This window comes from Carassius gibelio, chromosome B16 (assembly GCF_023724105.1).
Source record: "Carassius gibelio isolate Cgi1373 ecotype wild population from Czech Republic chromosome B16, carGib1.2-hapl.c, whole genome shotgun sequence".
In the NCBI taxonomy this organism is placed as follows: domain Eukaryota; kingdom Metazoa; phylum Chordata; class Actinopteri; order Cypriniformes; family Cyprinidae; genus Carassius; species Carassius gibelio.
Genome location: NC_068411.1, coordinates 18,148,608 through 18,169,479, shown reverse-complemented (window position 1 = coordinate 18,169,479; position 20,872 = coordinate 18,148,608). Strand labels below are relative to the sequence as shown.

General features: G+C 34.2%; 3 protein-coding genes and 1 long non-coding RNA gene across 6 annotated transcripts in view; 1 reads left to right on the top strand and 3 right to left on the bottom strand.

The window, feature by feature from the left end:
• Positions 1-302: 302 nt before the first annotated feature.
• Positions 303-4,399, bottom strand: LOC127974613 (uncharacterized). Its single transcript, XM_052578006.1, has 5 exons — positions 4,266-4,399; positions 3,467-3,730; positions 3,226-3,276; positions 2,530-2,664; positions 303-1,633 (listed from the first exon to the last, which is right to left on the bottom strand). The coding sequence occupies exons 1-5, from the start codon at positions 4,291-4,293 to the stop codon at positions 1,437-1,439; spliced, it is 675 nt and encodes a 224-aa protein (XP_052433966.1). The 5' UTR covers positions 4,294-4,399; the 3' UTR covers positions 303-1,436.
• A 388-nt stretch (positions 4,400-4,787) lies between these two features.
• Positions 4,788-9,624, top strand: prelid3a (PRELI domain containing 3A). The gene is made up of 7 exons (XM_052578007.1): positions 4,788-4,954; positions 5,882-6,050; positions 6,738-6,827; positions 6,914-6,984; positions 7,158-7,260; positions 7,656-7,731; positions 7,983-9,624. The coding sequence occupies exons 1-6, from the start codon at positions 4,923-4,925 to the stop codon at positions 7,725-7,727; spliced, it is 537 nt and encodes a 178-aa protein (XP_052433967.1). The 5' UTR covers positions 4,788-4,922; the 3' UTR covers positions 7,728-7,731; positions 7,983-9,624.
• A 639-nt stretch (positions 9,625-10,263) lies between these two features.
• On the bottom strand, positions 10,264-16,037 carry fbxo32 (F-box protein 32). Of its 2 annotated transcripts, XM_052577996.1 has the most exons (9): positions 15,750-16,033; positions 14,886-14,995; positions 14,759-14,808; positions 14,588-14,680; positions 12,598-12,691; positions 11,859-12,043; positions 11,512-11,694; positions 11,215-11,358; positions 10,264-11,100 (listed from the first exon to the last, which is right to left on the bottom strand). In XM_052577996.1, the coding sequence occupies exons 1-9, from the start codon at positions 15,869-15,871 to the stop codon at positions 11,011-11,013; spliced, it is 1,071 nt and encodes a 356-aa protein (XP_052433956.1). In that variant the 5' UTR covers positions 15,872-16,033; the 3' UTR covers positions 10,264-11,010. The 2 variants fall into 2 exon arrangements, with proteins under 2 accessions (XP_052433956.1, XP_052433955.1); XM_052577995.1 differs by having other exon boundaries at positions 10,264-11,358; positions 15,750-16,037.
• Positions 16,038-20,253: 4,216 nt separating this feature from the next.
• The window catches only part of LOC127974618 (uncharacterized), a 3,067-nt gene continuing 2,448 nt past the window's right edge, over positions 20,254-20,872 (bottom strand). For both annotated transcript variants that reach the window (XR_008157330.1, XR_008157329.1), the window contains exon 2: positions 20,254-20,872. This exon is cut by the window's right edge. This is a non-coding gene — a long non-coding RNA (uncharacterized LOC127974618).

Genomic DNA, 20,872 nt, shown 5'->3' with positions numbered 1-20,872 from the left:
TGGAAAATTATCTTTACTTAATATCCTGATTATTTTTGACATAAAAAAAAAAGATAATTTTGACCCATACAGTGTAATGTTGGCTATTGCTACAAATATCTCTGTACTTATGACTGGTTTATATACACTTGTGTGTGTGTGTGTGTGTGTATATATATAAAACACAGAACATGTACAAAAATACATGTCTAAATGAACGTACTCTGCTATGAATTAAATATCATAAAAAGGACATTTATTTAGATTGCAGAGCTCCTTTCAATGTCTGTGATTTCTCTCCACTGCTATGAATCAAATACATATTTGGAGAAGATATTAATTAAGCCTTTATTTAACCAGGAAAGGACCTCACTGATATTAAAAATCTCTTTTACAGGAATGTCCTGGCCAAGATAGGTGGCCCAGTTATACAAATACACATAACAAACAACAATAAACTATCAATAAAAGTACAGCATTAGAAGCATTTGCAAATCATTAAATAATTTTCTATTGTTTGCATAAATGCTCTAAAATTACTGAAAGACAGCAACTGATTTAGCCACAGTTTTATTTGAAGAGAGTTCCAATCTGAAGGTGCAGCATATTTAAAAGCAGTTTTACCATTAGTTCTAGCTAAAGGTACATAGAGACTAAGACTGGCAAAACTTTATAAATCAATAAGTACCAATGCAAATTGGTACTTATTTACAGTAAAGACATTACATTTTGTAATATTTTAGTCTTGACAGCTACGCCAGCTGAGAGAGAATTGGTTTAATTTAAAATTTCAAAATATTAATTTTGAATCACAAATGCAACAGATACACTCCTTCTTTAGTATAAATAAAATGACTGTACAGTACCTTACATGTCATATCACCTTTACATATATAAAATTATAAGAAATTCACAAAAAAAAAAAAGAATAAAAGAATACATGAGATGCTATCACAGAATATTTATTGAAACATCAGGAGTATCTATCACAATTAATATCAATAGATAATAAGTTACATTTACAAATATTACTGAAAGACATAAGACTGTAAACAATATTTATAACTTCATTACAGAAAGCTTAAGCTTATAAAAGACTTGCGATGATTGCAATGTCAGTCAACATGTTTGCTTTCATACATTTCTGTTGAACAAATAAATACTGGTGTACCCATTAAAACATGAGAAACAGTCAGTAGCAGTCATGTTCAGTAACAATCAAGGCAGTATCCGATATTATAGCCACCTCAAAGCACACAGGTTTAGAAAAATCTGCAATAAAGGATAATGTTTCAGTGCGTTTGGCAGCAGCTGCGGAGGACCTAAACACTGGTCAGTTTAAAGCATATATTATGCTTTCAGCGCCCAGTTATAGGTCAGGCCCCGTAAGGCAAGGTGACAATCTGCAACTCTCCAAAACTGTGAGTCTGCTCTCCTGCCAGGCTTTTTCACATCTTTTAACCAATCACTTCTGGCTCAATCTCCGTATCCTCCTCAGCCTCCAAGCTCTCAGTGACTGTCATACTGTTATGGTCACCAATAATAGCATACTCTATGTTGGATTGCTCCATGTGAACGCTGTTGACACTTATTGTGTCTTTCACTGGGATCAGTTGATCTCTGCTCTGAATATCTTGCATTTCATTCACTGTTTCTGAAAAAATAAAAAAATGAATGAAACGTTTCTGTATTATTATTATTTATATATACAATCATTTTTATAATACCCTGTTAAGGGTTTCTGCAGGTTTTGTAAAGGTAAATTTAAAGACTTTTAAAAGTCCATTTTTCAATAGAAGAAATAGAAATAGAAGTTGAATACCTCCCAACCATTAAAATATATAACCTTCACTGTACCTTCTGATCACATTGTAAAAAAGCAATATATAAATAGGTATTTTGCCTAATTTTGAAACTGTAAATGTCTAAATATTAATAAATGAAGATACATTTACAGCAGAATGACATAAAACAGGAAGCTTTGTTTTCTGAGAAAATTTGAAAATGAAGTGGGTTTTGATCAAATATCTGGCAATGGGCTCAGAAAAATTTACTTAATTCAGACAAACTAAATTAGATTTTCATTCCCTGTTGACAGATGTTTGATTTTGCCATTTTGCCAAGAAATAATTAATGTTATTTTCTTCAACTGATCAGAAGACAAGGCTTCATGTGCTCAGTTTGCATATCAAGTAAATGTATCTTAATAAAAAGTAAATGTATCTTAATATAAGATGATGTTTAGATATTTGTTTTGAAAAACAAGAAATTTACTGAGGAAGATTTATTTATTCATTTGTTTGTTTGCAACTTTTAAGACTTTTTGCTCCAGTTTAAGATCTATAGAAAGCCTGCTATTGTCTTAATTACACTGTTATTCTAAAACACGGGACAGAAACTAAACTAATTTAATTAAAAAAATAGTATTAAATAGTTATATAGGTTAAATTTCCATTTTATTTAAATGTATAAAATATAATAAACTGTTCATGCATATACATAAAACCCTAAAAGAATTTGACCTATATTTCCTGCTGCACAGACACTTACCATCGCTTGCATCATTCTGAGCGAGCAAAGAATGCTGGTCACAGGTAATGCATTGGCGATTGTTGTTCCCAATAATACAGTTGTTCAGGGAAGAGTTTTGTATGTTTATAATACAAGGTGTAAATTGCAATTTTTCTGAAAAGAGAAGACAAAAAACAAACGACATCAATATGAGCCAACAACTTTACACATTTCATCAAAGGGATGTGGGACAGCAAAAGAAGGCTCTTAGTCATGCATACTTTTGAGAAGTAGAGCATGCGTTTTTTTTCATAGCAATACCTGTAATACTAAGTGGGTGATGTAATCTTTCAAACGAGAATGAGACAACAACAGGAAGTAAGGTGGTATATTAACCACTGAACAAGAATCACTAAATAATGTATCTACTGATCCTGCTGAAAAAAAAACAGCTTATGCTGGTAAGGTATATTTTTTGAAGCATGGCTGGTTTGACTTGGTTTAAACTGGTCCTTAGCTGGTCATTTTGTTGGTCCTAAGCATATATATCCTGCTCAGGACCAGCTTAAACCAGCTCATGACCACCAGCCATGCTTCAAAGTGTACCTAACCAGCATATGCTGGATTTTTCAACAGGGGAGACTCCTAATACTTTCTAAAATAACAGAGCAAAAAAAAAAAAAAAAAATTGACAAGATATATCACCAGTAAGGCAAAATATGCAAAAATATCTACCTGAGAGAGGAATTTGCTCAACATGTTGATGGTCCTCATCCTTAAATTGTGCTGAATAATAGAAAATGTATGAAAGAAAAAAGAGACAGAAAAGAAATAGAAGAATAAGTAATGATTAAACAATTCAGACAGTGGCAAATATAAATAAATAAATAAATGAATGAATGAATGAATGAATGAATGAATTTATATATATATATAATTTTTTTTTTAAGCATTCATTTTTGATTAATTGTCTAACCTGGGAATCCAGTAACATTCTCATACAACACCGGGTCACAAATCCCAAGGCATGTGAGGAACGAACTGCATGCACTTTGACCTTTTTTAATGACAATCTGCATCAGCCTGGAGGCTTTCTGCATGTCTGTGGGCTGGGATGTGATAACCTGTGCTTCGTACGCCGTGATTGTGCGGGATCCGGACAAACAGCTGGTCATCCTTTCAACCAAATACCCAGTCATACACTTACTTAGGGAGCCCAAATAGCGCTGTAATTGTTTATCTATTGAGGAAAAGAACGAGAGGACTGCTTACAACACAAGGATCCTTAAAGGAGACAGAATGTAACACATCCAATAAATGCATTTAAAGTTGTACTGATAAATTGGGACACATTTTTAATCCACAGTTGCCTTGATCTTAACATGATAAATAAAGCGGGGCAGTGACTTTCAGAAACTGTTCAGAAAATAAAATTGCTGCATTTTGTAGTATTTAAATAGAAGAAAACGTATTTACCACATCTAAAAGTCATAATTTGTGTTCAAAATCTAGAATTATCAATCGAAATCAGTTGAAATTGAAATTGAAAGAATTTGCTTTAAGGAGGGTTGTGGCATTAAAACAACTGAAGGTTTTCAACTGTTTTAATCATTCACTCTGTATTTGCTTTAGCTTACTACTGAAAACAACAGTTTGATTGACAGCAATACTGTTTTTTGCGCTTCCTTGTTGTCACATTCTTTACTTTCCCAAAATACACTAACTAAACACAACATGTGGCAAAAGGAGATGTGGGCTATGAGTTAGAAACTTACCAGACGATATAACATCCGTGCTGTCCATCTATAATTAGTTATAATAAACACCACCACAAGGAAAAGTAGCTCTTCTGGTGGCATCTGAAAACGAAACCCCACTTCCATTGATATACGTACTTTCTGAGTACATGCGCATGCGCATTAAGAATGTAATTTCCAGACAAAATTTCCCCCAAGTGCATTATGTCATTCTGGTTAACCGCAGCTTTTAATGTCATGCTAACAACAACAAAAACAGCAAAAGTTTAAAGTCTTAAATATGTGCTTCATCTTCAATAAACTCTATTTAGCGGCACTACTACACTTACATGTATGTCTTTAACAGTCAACTGAACAAAAAAGGAGTAAATAATCTAGTTTATTGTGCGTCTAATATTACAGAGCATTTAAATGAACAACACATTATTTATCAACCATAAATCCACTTTTGCACGTTTGTAGCGCAACACTGATGCACATCAAGTTGTCTTTAGGCGTCAGTAGCACAGAGCTTGATTTCTATTGGTAGTTGCTGTTCTAACAGGGAGGTGCCGTTGCACTTGATGAGATGAGGAGCATCTTGAAGCCGGTATGATGGAGGCAGAGCGAGAAAATATGAATGTATGAGATCTACAGTCCACCGTCGTTTGGAGGCACATTCAAATTGTCGCAAAAATGAAGATTTGGAGCACTGAGCACATATTCAGGTAGACAAGCAGCGTTCAGGGCGAATGCAGCGCTCGCGTGCACAGATTCCAGCATCCTCTCTGTCATGATTTGCATCCCGATTTCCTTTGACAGCGCTACTATCCAGAAACAGCGTAGCTCGCTCCCTTAAGACATTAATAGCTTTTAAGCTATTAATTCTTGCACATTACATAAATCTTAGCGTTAGTTGCGAATATGCATTAATTTGGGCATAGCCGCTTGTCTGTGAACGTATGTTCCAGTTATGCGCAATGTCCTTACACGACTCACTGGTACCATTCACACTGTGTTACTAACAAAACTCGTAAATGTAGTTACATATTATTTCTTTTTTTTTTTTTTAACGGAAACCTAGTGACAGATTTTTTTTCCCTGCCTGTCAGTAAATTTTTAAAGTTGACTAAAATGTGGTCTATTTCCATATTGATAAACAACCCAAGCTGTTGGTTTTTTAACCTGGCTAGTCCGTTGACTGTTTTAGAAGGGATTTGTTTGGTTACCATGCTAAACCAGCCGATGAGACCACCTCAAACGAGCTGAGACCACCTTAAACCAACTAAAACCACCAAATCAACTCAACTCACGATGCATCATGATTCATCAGAGCCCCAAAACAGAACTGTGCCAAACCAGTATATTTCAAAGTTTCTTTTTGTTTTTGTTTTTAAATGAAGTCACTCAAATTATTCATTATGTGGAAATTAATAATTTCAAACTTACCTTTATTTAAGGTCCCAGCCTCTCTTGTTATGGATGTGATATTTGCTGTTGATGTTGAACTACACGGGCAAAAAAAAATTCTTCCTCCTCGCATTTAAGCTAAATTTCCCTTGAATGTGTTCTGCTTATGAGGTCAATGTTAGTATAGTGATGTTCCTCATAGGCCGCTGAAATCTATTGTTGTGTTTTTGATTGTATTCACACAGCTACCCTTGGGAGACTGTGATCAAAGCGGCTATGAGGAAGTATCCTAATCCAATGAACCCTAGTGTTGTTGGAGTGGACGTTCTTGACAGGAACTTGGACACACATGGACGTCTACACAGTCATCGGCTCCTCAGTACGGAGTGGGGGCTTCCAGCGGTCGTCAGAGCGGTTAGAAGATATGCGTCACTCTGCTAAATATATTGTCTTACAGTATTTACTGAAACCTTTTTTTTTTTGTCCTGTCACTGTCATTGTGTTACACTGTGGAAGCTTGTCACGAAAACAAATTCCTCATATGTTTACACATGCCTGGCAATAAAAGCTCATTCTGTTCTATTCTACATCTCACATATCATGTTCATTGGACCTGCAAAACACAGAATTAACAGCCAAATTGACAATCTGAAGTGATATATAATAAGTTTTTTTTGCAATATGAAAGTGTATATAACACTCTAACAGTGGTTTGCAATGTTTTAGACTCCAAGGGCCTCTTTTGTCCACAACAATATTCAAATTCCTCATGTTTTTCAGTTGTTCATGGATTACCAAATAAAGATAAAGGATAAGGATATGTAAACAATACTTTTAACTGATAATTTTTACCTGATAAATATTATAGAGCTTAGCATAACTAGAAATCAAGCTTTTATAAGACTACCTCATCTATCCAGTTTTTTTAAGACGGTGGGAAAAAAGAGGTCGTTGAAGAGGTGCATTAAAATAAGAAATATGTTAGATTTTCAGGTGTTTTGGCTTATTTTAGATAATTTGACATCATGTTGAGATTCCCTTGGAAGTTTCTCCTGCTGGAGTACAACTGGCTTATAAGGACCTTATTTTTTTCCCCCTTAGATTTTGGGGACAAATCGGACCATCACATATGTAAAAGAACATTCCATTGTGGACCCAGAAAAGAAAAAAATGGAGCTTTGCTCAACAAACGTGAGTGTTTGTTTAAGAAAGTGGTTTTATGAATTCACATCCTCATTTTATGCTGTACTAAAGAAATTCCTTTTTTCCCCCTTCAGATAACCCTAACTAATTTAATATCAGTTGATGAAAGGCTTGTCTACAGGCCTCATCCAGAAAATCCAGAGGTGTAAGTAAAATCCATTCGTAAGCATATTTCACATAATTGTCATCTAATTGTAATATCCGCAAGAATATCTATGCACATACATGCAAACAATACAAAAAGAAAAGCAATAATATGTTAAATTAAATATCAAACTGGTAACACCAGTTTCTGAAAATGATGCTTTACTTTTGCAGAACTGTGTTAACCCAAGAGGCGATCATCACGGTGAAGGGGGTCAGTCTGAGCAGCTACCTCGAGGGACTGATGGCTCTAACCATGACAGCCAATGCAAGAAAGGTAAATCATTTTGTATGATGTAATGAAAATTATTAATTTGACCAAATATCCCTGGAATGCCCCATGTCACGTGTTTATGACAAGTCCTTGATGAAAGTTTGCTATTCTCTGAATAAATGGGAACTTAGTCATTCCTGCTGACACAATCAGAGAAGCACCAAAAATAAGCAACTTCAAAGCACTTATAGTGTGGTTTTGTCCCCATCTAGGAAACCCTGTTGTTTTTGTGGATGTTTTTTTTAAACATTATTAATTCAGTCTTGTTTCATTTGTTTTAGTCTCCTAGCATTTATTAAAAATAAAAAAAAAGTTTGATGTTATTTTATATACCATAAGTGAAGCATTATACAAGCCTCTAAATAAAGTATGAAGCTCTAAAGGTTTTTTTGTCATAGGGATGGGACGCCATTGAATGGATCATTCAAAACTCTGAAAGGGAAAATGTCCCTTTGTGTGACTTGTGTTAAACAGGTAATGTTTCATCTAGCACCTGTTTTTGTGAAACATGAATGAAACGTAGTGAGTTTTGTCATATGCATTACCACCTAGTTTATTTAATAATATTTAAATGTTTGCAAAACATGTTTTTTGTATTTTATTCTGTATATATATATTATAATAAATATACCTTTTTAATGTTATTGAGGCATAGGCACAATTTATTTTTATATATAATATTTGTTTACTTTTTTTGAATATGTGTTTTATTTGTGCTTTCATAGCCCTTGAGTGAGCCTAAGCAGCATCACCAGCTCTGAAACCACATCTGGCCTGCGTGATTTTGCCCAATCTCTCGTTGTGTTGATGTTTGAATTCGAAGGTAGTCAAATAAGTGCTCATGTATGCACTGTTTTATTTTAAACCTCAAAAAATTGCACTATTACAGGCAAACTGTATAGTTTTGAATGTCGCTACAAAATATGTATGCACTGCACTGACTACCTCTTATTTTAGAGTTCTTTTCATGCCAGAACAGGGATCCCAGTAACGATTGGATGTTAATTTGGAATTAAGCACATTTAAGTTTATAATATCTACAAATTGAATACAATTTTTACTGTGTTCCTAATTTGTTTTGAAAGACATGATTAAGGGGAATATGAGTTAATTTTGTTGTTTGCATGGATAGTCGTAAAGTGTATTTAACCGATAAAGTCTAACTAAAACTTGTAGGATAGATGTTATAACTTATTAAAAGTCATTTTGTAGTGTTTACTTTAAAAGGACCATTCTATAAAGTTGCTTCTTTATACATTGTAGACATATTGTCAACCCATTTGTAAAGGATTTTTAGTTTATTAAGTAGAATGATTTGAATGAATGCTTATTTATGGTTATGTTTAAAATAATAAAAACACTTTATTTTATTATAATATTGCTGCAGTTCAGTACGAAAAGCATGTTCGCTTTATTTTGTGGGTATTATTTTTTTTTTCAATGCATATGTTTGTTAAATGATTAACTTATTTTAACAGTTCAGTGTATCAACTTCAACAAACTTGTTACATTTGTAAACGGTTTGATTTTTAAAGCATTGCTTGTCAGAGTAGTTGTTAAGGTCTTATGGAGCCCTCTATTGGCGAGTTTAGTGATAAAAACTATTTAAAAATATATATAAAATTGAGCTCAAAAAGCTGAAATCGGCAGACCGCTAACGTCTTACATTAGTTTTTATTTTTTTTTCTGTTTGTCCCGAAATCTTTTTTTAAATGCATTTACTGACTTAAAAACTCACTTGTTATTGTATATTTTTAACATCTTTTATTGTTTGCCTTATTATATTGTTTCAGTGAATTATAATGGAATGGTCATCAATGTCACAGCTAATTAAACAATTATTTCACTAGTCATAGAAATACAGGAATAGGGAAAACAAAATAACCTACTTGAAATTGCCTAAACATGATGAAACACCACACAAGCAGAAGTAAACAAACGTAAACCTGGTTTGTACTGTAATTGAGTCGTCTAGCAGTGCCAGATGAATTTCAGAATTATATATATCATAATGCAATATTTTCAGCTTTGATATTGCTGAAGAGACTGGAATGTCTTTATGATGTATTGCCTGACAGTCAGACTCAAGCCTTTTGTTAATTAAGGCACAGCAGAACATCTTCACAGTCCTGATGGTGGCTCCATTACTCATTTAACTGTGACATTTTAATGTAATTTTTTGGTTGGTCTGGGGGCAAATAAGTCCTGCATAATGTATGCTAATAAAGTATCTTAAATGTCATGGTATTAAATGTTCTTTTAATGCAATCCCAAACCCTGTTTCTATCTCTCTCTCTCTCTCTCTTATGTGGAGGATGTAGAATTTATTTAAAGAAACAAAATAAAGTTGTAATTTCTTTTAATCTAGTTTTCCTGTGATGTGTATTCATTGAATGGTCTATACACATTGTGTTCATGCATAAATTACCACAGTGGATACAGAATCCAACAGTGAAGGGTCAGTTTGGGTTAATTGTGTTGTTTATTGCTAGTAATGTTTTGTTATAGCAAAATATGCAGCACATGACTTGACTGCATAAAAGTTGTTGTTAATGAGATTTTTATGACTCTTACAATAATATATTTTCTTGAGATATATTTTCATGTCAAAATATTAACGCGTAATTCACCAGTAAAATAAAAAATACAAATTATTAGTGCAGAATTATTTACTGCATTTTGTGATGCAGTCAGTTTAATTCTTGTAAATACAAGAACCCAGTATTTCAAATAAGTATTTATAGATCACATCTATTTAAAAAAAAAAAAAAAAAAATCACCACCAGACATATTCAACTCATATTTTAACAAAAATATTTCTTGTACACAAGATGGCAGCACAAATCTTGCCAGGCAACAGGACTTCCTGTTATTTATAGATCTTGTTGCTTGTTGAATTGCTTTGCCAAATCTTTTCTTCAAATACCAAAGATAACATAGAAATTACAAGTTGGAAAAAGAAAATAGATTAGAGTTATTGTGAACGGAGATAAATTCACTCCAGGATCTATAGAAATACTTTATTCATCGATTCCCATATAAAGCTGAATGAACATGATTTAGAAGATTTATTCAGAAATAACCATCTGCAAATGAATGACAGCTTAAAATTAGCTTATGACCACTCAGAATAAGGCACCTTTGACGAGTTTACACTTCAGATCTGATTACAACATACTCATGTATTTATTGTTTGGAAAAACAAACACGTTTAAATTGCAAACCACTGAAAATATCAAATGTATAAAAGTGAAAAACAGAAGAAAAAAAAAAAAGCACTTAGAAAAGTATTGCACACCAGTGTTAAGGCCATTTTGGTAAACATTCCCATGCACTTGCTAAAGCACCAATTATGCTATCTGAAATTCAAACAATAAATGTTTGTGTTACCAAAATCAAACCTATATTACATTCACAGAAGAAACCTTTGAATCCTGACAGCACAAGGGCAACTTTTTATACATGTAGGATCAATTTAAACACCCTTTTTCCTATCCTTAATGTAACTTTTCTTTAAGTAAACACGATCCATGCTGAATAAATAAAAAATAAATCCTTCATAAATACACAGACCCCCAACACAGCTTTTTAATTTCTCATCTTACATATTTAGAGTACATTCAGTTTCCAACTTCTCCACCAAATATTATGACACCTGCTTCTAATGCAACCTCATTTTTTTCCCTCGCCTCAAGTCATCCAGGAATCCTTTGCACTATTAACACTATTTACATGGCAGCAATGCAGTGCCCTCTAGAACTTGAAAAGATTGATGAAACCCTGTGGAGACACGGCCTTGCAGCAGCTCTCTGGGTTATTGGCAGTGCAAGGATGGTTTGTATCCTGAAGTGAACAGAACATTTCAGTTATTGCCATAAAAGGACTATGAATGAAAAACAAAAAAAGTGATGTTTTTCTAAATAAAATGTGAAGAGCTAGAAATGAATTTAGTCTCACCTTCCAGAACAGGATGTGGCAATGTGTGCAGAACTGTAATGTGTCGCTGTATTGCTCCTTGTGAGGGTAGCACCGACACAACTTAAAATACATCTTTTTCCATTCCAAATGTCCTTTATCTGACACCATTAGGCGCTTGCGGATCTATGAAGAACATAGCAAATTACTTTTACCAAATTTAGTTTTTGAATGCAAGATTTAAGTTATAAACAGACACATAAATATGCACGATTCATCTTCTCTGCCATCAAGACCTTAAATGTGTTACATTCCATTTGAAGGGCCACAAACGTCTACCTGTCTGTCTGAGAAGTGATACTGGCAGAGTTTCTTCCACAGCAGCCGATCTTCTGTCAGCGCACTTAGGTCAGGGCATACTTGTCCCAGGCTGACCAGATCTCGTCCGTCTGAGAGACAGTGCATGATGTTCAGCTGTAAGCTAGCCGGAAGATCAAGGAAGGTCATTCCTGTGTTCGTGGGCTGGACGAATGAAAAAAGAAGAAAGTTTCTGTTTACATTCATGATCTGAGCACAATATAAAGTATGTTCTGTATGCCATCACACAATTTACAGGCTTAAAGGAATAGCCTTAAAAATAAAAATGAAAATGAAAAAATGAAATAAAATGTTAGTTTTACATTTACCCTGTTGATCTGAATGTTGTCAAGCTGCTGTTGCCACTGCAGTATGTTCTCCATGCGATGCACCCAGATGTTGATGTTCCCCACCAGGACAGACTTGCCCATGTCCTGAACCAGACTGCACAACGACGCATATAGCGTCTGGAGCAGTTCCTTGATCGGTCGAACATTCTGCTGATCCTCAAGAACTGAAAGAGAGTGCAAATGTTTAGTTAGTAACTAACAGTTCAAGGACCCACAACAACATGTGTCCAACAGTGTTGACAGGATCTGGTGTCTGTCACAGGATACTTTATGTTCATGCCTGACGCTTTCAGAACACACATATCAAAACAGAATCCCTTTCTGTTATGATTCAGACATTTAAATCATAAACCAAAGCAGAAGAAGAGTGACTAAATGAATAAAAGAGGTTTGAGAACGACGTGGTCTACAAAGTGAGCGGTTTAGTTTCCCATAACAACTTGCACCTTTGTTTAGCTGAGACGACTTTTGGTTTACAATACATCTGATGTTCCTGTTTGCTCTCAGAGGCTTGTCGCTCTCTCCAGTGCAGGCAATTCTGAAATTTCCATTCAGCTATGAGCCACTGGCTATCAGCTTGTAGAAATTCAGTACAAGCCACCGAGTAAATAACCTTTCTGAAGATGTTAATGTAATCAGACATTGTTGATGATTCACATTGGCTAACGGTTTTGCAAATGAGATGGTGAAGATGTGAGACGCTAGCAAGAAAGCTTACCTTTCTGCACAACCCTTTCCAGAATGTTCATGTAGTTTTTCTGTGCCACTCCGCTCAGTGAAGGCAGTTGGGACTTGGCGATCAGCTCCAGCAGCTGAAATGGTAGACATAAATTTCAGAGGTCAGACGGAGAGACTGTGTGTTCCAGCATTACTTACAGACTGTTATATTCAACGCTCTTCAGCCTTGGCAAAAACAAAAGACTCAGAAATGGGACACTCTCTCTCCATACAAATGCACTCTGGCTTATGTCTGTTCAGCAGTGTTGTTGTTTAGACGTTTGAGACAAAAGAGGGTAATAGTTCCTTCAGATACTTCAAATGGACAGTGAAACTAATTGCTAACTTTACTGTAATTCTGTTCCTGGATATGCATGCTATCAGCTTGAAAAGGAAGGACAGCCAAGAGCAGATAGTGAGAGCGATGTTGTGTTGTGTTGGGTGGCATGACTGGCATGTAATATCAGCACAGTCCACATCATGGAGCAACACTGACCCACACTCAACCCAGAAACTTGTGAACATTGTCATTCTCCCCCCCCCCCCTACACCAAGCCCCTAATGATAGTTGCTCCGAAAGTCTTTCTGTGGAGGATCAAAGTTTGGGTTTGTACAATTATTATGTGGTTAAAAGATGCTAGAATTTTTTATACATTTTTTAAATGTATTCTTGTAATGGCAAAGCTGATTTTCAGAAGCCATACAGTCTATGGTGTCACATGATCTTTCAGAAATCATGCTAATGTGCTTTTTTAAATGGAAATCAGGATATGTTTTTGACAAATAGAAAGTATTTATTTAAAATTTAAATATTCTGTAACATTATAAATTTAATTTCTATCACTTTAATAGCCGAATAAAATATTACAAAAGTATTTATTAAAAAAATAAAATTAGACCGCAAACTTTTGAAACATAAAAAGAATGTAAATTTACTAACTTAGAATAATTTTTTTTTTCCCTTTGGAATAATATGACAGTTACTCATAGCTTTCGATTAGTTGCGAAGACACGCAAAAGCTATTCATATTACGCAGTAATCATTATGAAAGGTAAATTCACACAGCTAAATGACAGTGACATTATGTATTATAATACTACCAGGTATTAGGGGTCTTTGTTTCAGTCTTCTCAAAGGCCTGTTTTTCCATCCCTACTAAACCTGATCTTGTAACCGAGCTCTAACGCAACTCCAGCGCAAGGCCAGGCAAGCATGAGTCAAACTGTAAGCTAAACCTGACACTACTGTGTCTCAACAGCACCTGGAAATGTCTAGTAAAAGAAATGATGCACATATGATACACTGAACTGGATTTTAATGACCTTAGCCAAAAGGTTCAAGTAAACAACTTGATCCTGATCCTATGTTTACCTGTCATCTGAAGTGATCACAAGGATTCATGACCCAATTCGCCAGCACCTTAAGCTCATCATAGCTGACTCTATACCATAGTGGAGTCAAGTGATCGGATCAGAATTCAGGGTCACAATGCAGACAGATAGAGAGAAGGGCACATGAGGGGTGGAGAGGGTTAATGGGCACCTAAGTCACTTGACTTTCCATTCTGGTTTCATAAGCTTTCTCAACCTCAGCTGTCTGCTGGGATACTGCGTGACAGTGACCTCAAAATCACACGTCACTGACCTGTGTTTATCTGCTCTTAGCCAACGACCTTTGCTTTCATCAGTGGAACAAGTAAATCTAGAAGAACATCCTCAGTAGTACTGGCCACTTGAGTTTAAGAGACTTTAGCTACTCTCAGAGTTCAAATTAAAACACACTGACACAAGTAAATAAAAACACCTCCATGGTCTTTGTGCATTTGCCATGAAATGGCCCCAGAGGCCCTCTTGTCTGGTGTGCGATGATAAGACTGAAGACAGTAGCAGACACCCGGAGCCCAAGACTTACGTTAACCCTTTCATCTTCAGAGACTGAGCCTGCTTATTATCACTGTTTGCTCTGCTTCAAATAGATGGCGGAAACTCACCCTTACGACATAATTGAATCGCCTGGTGTCCTTGATGGCACTGCAGAAGTCCAAGCGATTAAATGCTTCGCCCAGAGTACAATATCCATGACGCTGTGTGAAATGATCAAAGAGGAGTTAGCTGACTACTTATTCACTCTCTGACATCCTGCAGGAGATAACAGGCCTTACCTCTTTGGTGCTCCCTTTGTGGACATAAATCCATTTGTCTTTGTGAAAATCTGCAAAGAAGAAAGAAGTCAAGACTTTTGCAGTAATAGCTATTCGAATTTCACAAAGAAACAGTGACGATACTCACAAGGAATCTTTGTGTTGTTGTTCAGCAAGTCCTTCTTTCGCTTCTTTGCAGCCACATCATAATTAATGCTGAGGATCAAATTCTCCTTGTCATGCTCTTCTTTGCAGTAGCTGAAAGCAGAGTGAAGGGAGTTATAAATGCTTTGTGCTGGATATATCTGCATAGTTTCGAAACCTGTTTGATGAGTAGGCCATAAACCAATTTCTCATTTGTACCTACAACAGTTCTAGAAACAGTAAACAGTTTGAGCATATGACCTGTCCCACTATCATGGTATTAATAGCAAGGTGATTAACAGATGAGTAAACACAAAGGCATTTTTTTGTTTACCACAGTTGTTTACTGCATATATATATATATATATATATATATATATATATATATATATATATTATACGCACAATATTATATAATGTGTATATATATATATATATATATATATATATATATATATATATATACACACTCACTATATATATATATATATATATATATATATATATATATATATATATATATATATATATATATATATATATATACACACACACACACACACACTATTATATATATACACATATACACATACACACAAATATTAATATAAAAATCTGTAAAACTGAAACAAAAAAATATTATAATCATCTTCAGGCATGAAACAACTTTCTGACAGTGAAGTGCATCTGTGAAGTGCATCTGATGTCAATAGGTTTCCATGTATAAAGGCTTTTGTTTATCAATATGACGCAGATCTTTCGTCTGCAACAAACTACGCCATTTGTTTGAAGATGCTGTTAGTGGTGAACAAGGGATACTATCAGGTCAAACATTTAAAATGCAAATGTTGAAGCGTTTAACACTTACCTCTTCCGTTCCGAAACATTGTTATTCGTCTCGTTCTCATCTTTCGTCGTTTTTTTCCAGCCGTCCTCGGTTTTCACCCAGCTTTGACCAGGAGACCGCCAGTCTTGTCCAAGAAATGGCATTGTCCAGATGAGAAAACCAGTGACAACGAAAGAAAACTTGTTACACTTGAGTAGCTGTTAAAGTGATTTTCTCGCGCGTTGACTGCTATATTATAACGTTGTGAACACGTTTCTGATGATAAAAGTGCGCAGCTGTATTTATATTGCCAGGAGGAGAATCCGGAAATGTTCCTGGTCCCGCCCCCTTTGGACTGTGTTCTCCAACACGTGGCTTTGTTTATCATCTTCGTTAATATTGCAAAACCTCTCTGAAACAAAATCACACGTTGAGTTTAGTACGCTGCTGGATCATCTGTCCTCTTACGCGTATGAAATATCATATATAAAATACTGTTTAATCGTTGGCGATGAGCACCAAATTTCTTGTGAAAAAACAAGAAAACGACTCTTTAAAAAATCCCAGACATGATCTAAACATAGAAAGCTGACTCCTCTGTTGATTTTCCCTTATGAATAAGATCATAACATTAAATGTAGTAGCTAAGTGTATGCTTTATAAATAAGAGAAAAGTCTGTGAGAAAGTTTGGGAATTTGGATCAAGAGGAAAAGAACCATGTGGTGTGTGTGAATGACCTTTATAATTCTCTTGTATCAGAATCTGTAGACTATATTGACTGTAAAGAAGTGGGTAAAACAAAGGCTGTTTATCTATTATGAAAAAAGTGTGTATGTTTTTACGTATTACTAAGCCTTTTAGTAACATGATCAAAGTCCAATTGACATCCTATTAACATAACACCATCAGTTTCTTAAAATTCAACTGTCAGGGAACTGCACTTCACACAATGATAAGGAAGTATAATCGTTTGAAGTTCATTTAATCAATACCTGTTCACATCTGTTTAGTAATGAGTTGCATACTGCACAATAAATGTGACCCCGTTGCCCTATGATGAAATGAGAAGCTTGCAGCTTCCTTTTATCATTTAATCTCTTTAAGACAGACACAAGAGTTTTCTGTGTTGATTGTTTACTTGCAGAAACTTGAATTCTTTTCAGCTGAAAATGTTTGCAAAGATTTTAGAAGATGTATATTAAAAGTGTTTTACGCTTCCTTGATGCTAAAACTAACACTAAATTTAAGTATGCGGAGCTGTGGATTGCAAACACACACACACACACACACACACACACATTATTTATTTTGAATTATAAAGAGTATTTCTGGAATGTTTTTTTTTTCCAGATAAGCAGAACTGAGCTTGTGCATATTTTAGAGCAAACTTGTTTTTTTTTCTCTTGAAATAAAAACAGAAATGCATGCCACGCGATTGTTAACAGTCTTTTGAAATTCAATATGCATTCTGGCATGATTGTTATAAAGGTTACAGGAAACATTTCTCAACTATTTGTCTCCTCATCTCTTCACTACAACTCTGATGTAACCTGACTTGGCTGGGTGCTGTAAACTATTCTGCATACTGTTTAAAGTAAGTAAGTAAGTAAATTAATGTTTATTTATAGAGTGCTATCAGTGGAGTAGAAGGCTCCAGAACTAGTGTCTCAGTAGCCCCTTGCCAGTCTGGTTGACTGTAAAAGATGCAGGAGGTCACAGATCCTTCACCAAATGGCAAATGAAACATGCATCAGCAGGAGCACATGACAAAATGCATAAGCACAAGCACAGAGTGTGACTGTAGTGACATTCATACAGTGAACCATGTTGCTTCACAGAACCCGATGCTTCATACTTTCCAAGAAGTACCTAAGACTAATCTGTTTCCCGTAAGGATGATATTTCACTTTAAAAGTGTGTATTTATAAATAAAAAAAAAAAAATAATTAATTGGATCATTTCCATTGGAAAAAACTATTTCAATTATGAAAATATACTTGAATTTTAGGATCAGTTATATTTTTTGGAAAGAGATTATTATTTTAATTCAGCATTAAACTGATCAAAAGTATATATTACAAAAGGTTTATAATTTCAAACACATGTTCTTTTGAACTTTTTATTCTTCAATTAATCATGATCAAACACATCACGGTTAAAAAAAAGAAAAAAAAAATCAAGCAGTACAGCTGTTTTCAACTTTGAAGATAACGTGTTTATTGAGCAACAAATCAGCATATTAGAATGATTTCTGCAGGATCATGTGACTTAACAATTGAAAAAGAAAATGTTACATCTTAAAAATATTTAAATAGAAATCACACACACACATGGTTTACATTTTTTTATATTTGAATTCTAGAAGATAGAATAATTGTAGTAAGCAGGTCAGGAAACATTAACAAGCACAACATTTATGCAGATATCCAATATAAATGATATTATGGTAGTCTAAACATTTTAAAAGACAGATGTTTGAAATGTTTTACTAACATTAAGACTTGAGACCCACTTTATTAGCTGTTCATTCCAGCAGTTTAACTGCACATCAGGAAGCCATTTGCCTCAGTTGCAAGGCAAATACATTCAACAACGTGACATTTGTTCTTCTCTTAAAATATCTTTTCCCAAGCCATGTTCACTGTTTGGCTCTCAGCTCAGGGACAAGTGCTATGAGGGAATTTCCTAGACATGTAGATGGCTAAATGACAATCATATTATTTCCATTTCATGATTTAAAGCTTACAAAACCTCGATGTTTGTCTGTGAACAAGCAAAACAAGTAAATGTAATGACAAGTTCATGTAACGATGTGGATGGAAATGACTAGAAGTGTTTTTGTTTTGCGTTCATGTCAGCGGACACACACACACACACACACACATGCTCACTAACACACCTGTTGCTGCCTGTGTTGCTGCACACTGATTTCATCATTCCCTCAGGTTCAATGTTTCAATTTACATCCTGGACCAACCAAATCTGGGATCTTGGCCAGCCACTTGATTCTGGGGGTGTAAAGATCTCCCCTGTTTGTTTCCCAAAATAACATCAAATCACAGATAGCACATGTTCAGATTGAAATTTGACTTATAGATTAATATAAATTATTACTATAAATTAATGCAAACCTCAAAGAGCACATGCAGTGTAGGTCTCATTTTGCATTGTTTAATCAGAACACAGATATTGTTTTTCACCCTTTTATCATCCTTAATGTCAAAGTTCAAAGAATAATTTATGAATTGTGAATTTATACCAGCACAGAATTCCCACTGTCAGAAGAAACAGTAGCAAGTCTCAATTAATGGCTCATCACAACCTCCTTTGTAATTCACAGTTTCATGTCTGGGCATGTTGACACCTGTTACAGTGACAGGAAGACATGTAAGACTCAGACAGGGACACTAATACTCAGACACACATTTGCTCCCTTATGTTTCTCACCTCCCGTGGCATGTCAAATGATGAACTTGATCTTCTGTGATCTAGGTACTGTAGGATGATGCATCACATCAGAGCTATGTTTCAATTTATAAGAAAGCATTTCATTTCAAATAGAAGAAATAATACATTTAAAGGATCAAATAAACAGATATGATGTTATACAAATATGTTATTTTTACTTAGCAATTAAAGGGATAATTTAAAATTCTGTCATTTAATTAACCAATTTTTGACAGAAATGAAAGCAAGGCTCTGAGAAATACATTGTTCAGTGACAAAATGCCTTTGGAAAATTATGATCTAGGACTTTTATACAGTGTGTGCCATTGAAAAGCCTATCCTTTGCTTAATTTTGTTTTCATCCATGTTGAATTCAATATGGCGTCTATAACTAAAACGGTGTCCCAGATATTGCACTATACACTATAAACACTATGTACTTATTCACTACAGTATGTACTCAACCACGTAGTGTATGAATTCTATAAAGACTATTTATTCATTAATAATTGGAGTCTGAGAAAGCCCCTCACACTTCATTTTTACAGTTATTGAAGTGCATCATCAGGGTATTTAAAGTGCACTTTTTCGTTTTGGAATTTTCAGTGTGAACACACTACTAGCACTATTTACACTAGGCTACAAAACGTTAAAGAATAGTGCATAAGTATGTGATTTGGGATGCACCATGTGACGTTCTTTCTTCTGTGGAAATTATTGCTGTCAAAAGATCAGTCATGATGAATCGCATCCAAAATAAAAGTTATGTAATAAATGTGTGTACTGTATTTATTATGTAAATATAAATACCCACACATACAGTAGACAATTTATATATATATATATATATATATATATATATATATATATATATATATATATATATATATATATATATATATATATATATATATGCATGTGTGTGTATTTATATTTACATAATAAATATACACCATACACACACACACACATGTATTTTTATTTTGGATGTGATTAATTGTTTGAGAGCACTAGTGGAAATATAAAAAAAGTTAATGCGATCCAATTTTTCTTTTATAGTATTTTCTTTTGTGTTCCACAAGAAAGTAAGTCAAGATATGGATATACACAAGACTGAGCAGTTTATTACAGTGTGTTTTTGTACAGTGTGCATTATAAAAGTTTATGAAGCAATTCATAATAAACATCACTGTACAATTAAACTCATTTTCAACAGGATATAACCACTACATACTTGGGGAAAAACATGAATAAACAAATCTGTTTAAAAAATGAATGTATTTACATTAAAGTACTCATATAAACTTACAATATGCAACAATAACAAAATGTTTTTTTTTACATTTTTTTATTTTTATTTATTAGATCAGGTGATTTATAAGATATTTCAAAATCAAGTTACAAAATATCATACTTGTATCTGCTATATGATTTAAGATCGATTTTAAATGTTTTTTATTTTTTATTTATTTTCTATTTTAGCTATTTTAATAGTTATTATTAGTTATTTTACTAATATTTCACATACATTCAAAAACCAACATGTGCAAACACGTTTAGAGACTTTTGAAGACCTATTACTTTGCTAACTTAATAAGCTTTGTATTTTTACTCAATATTCTTCTCAGTAGGATCTGTCAAATACAGGTTAGAAATAAACAGACATTAAGTTACATTGTCACATAAATACATTCATGTAGGCAGAAACTTATTAGAG

Coding starts and splice junctions, on each gene's coding strand:
- LOC127974613 (XM_052578006.1), bottom strand. CDS start 4,293: ATGGACAGCACGGATGTTATATCGTCTG. Junction 3,277..3,466: donor GAATGTTACTGGATTCCCAG/GTTAGACAATTA, acceptor TCTATTATTCAG/CACAATTTAAGGATGAGGAC. Junction 1,634..2,529: donor TCAGAATGATGCAAGCGATG/GTAAGTGTCTGT, acceptor TTATTTTTTCAG/AAACAGTGAATGAAATGCAA.
- fbxo32 (XM_052577995.1), bottom strand. CDS start 15,871: ATGCCATTTCTTGGACAAGACTGGCGGTCTCCTGGTCAAAGCTGGGTG. Junction 14,996..15,749: donor AATGTTTCGGAACGGAAGAG/GTAAGTGTTAAA, acceptor CTCTGCTTTCAG/CTACTGCAAAGAAGAGCATG. Junction 11,359..11,511: donor ATCACTTCTCAGACAGACAG/GTAGACGTTTGT, acceptor TGTTCTTCATAG/ATCCGCAAGCGCCTAATGGT.
- prelid3a (XM_052578007.1), top strand. CDS start 4,923: ATGAAGATTTGGAGCACTGAGCACATATTCAG. Junction 6,828..6,913: donor TGGAGCTTTGCTCAACAAAC/GTGAGTGTTTGT, acceptor TTCCCCCTTCAG/ATAACCCTAACTAATTTAAT. Junction 7,261..7,655: donor TGACAGCCAATGCAAGAAAG/GTAAATCATTTT, acceptor TTTTTGTCATAG/GGATGGGACGCCATTGAATG.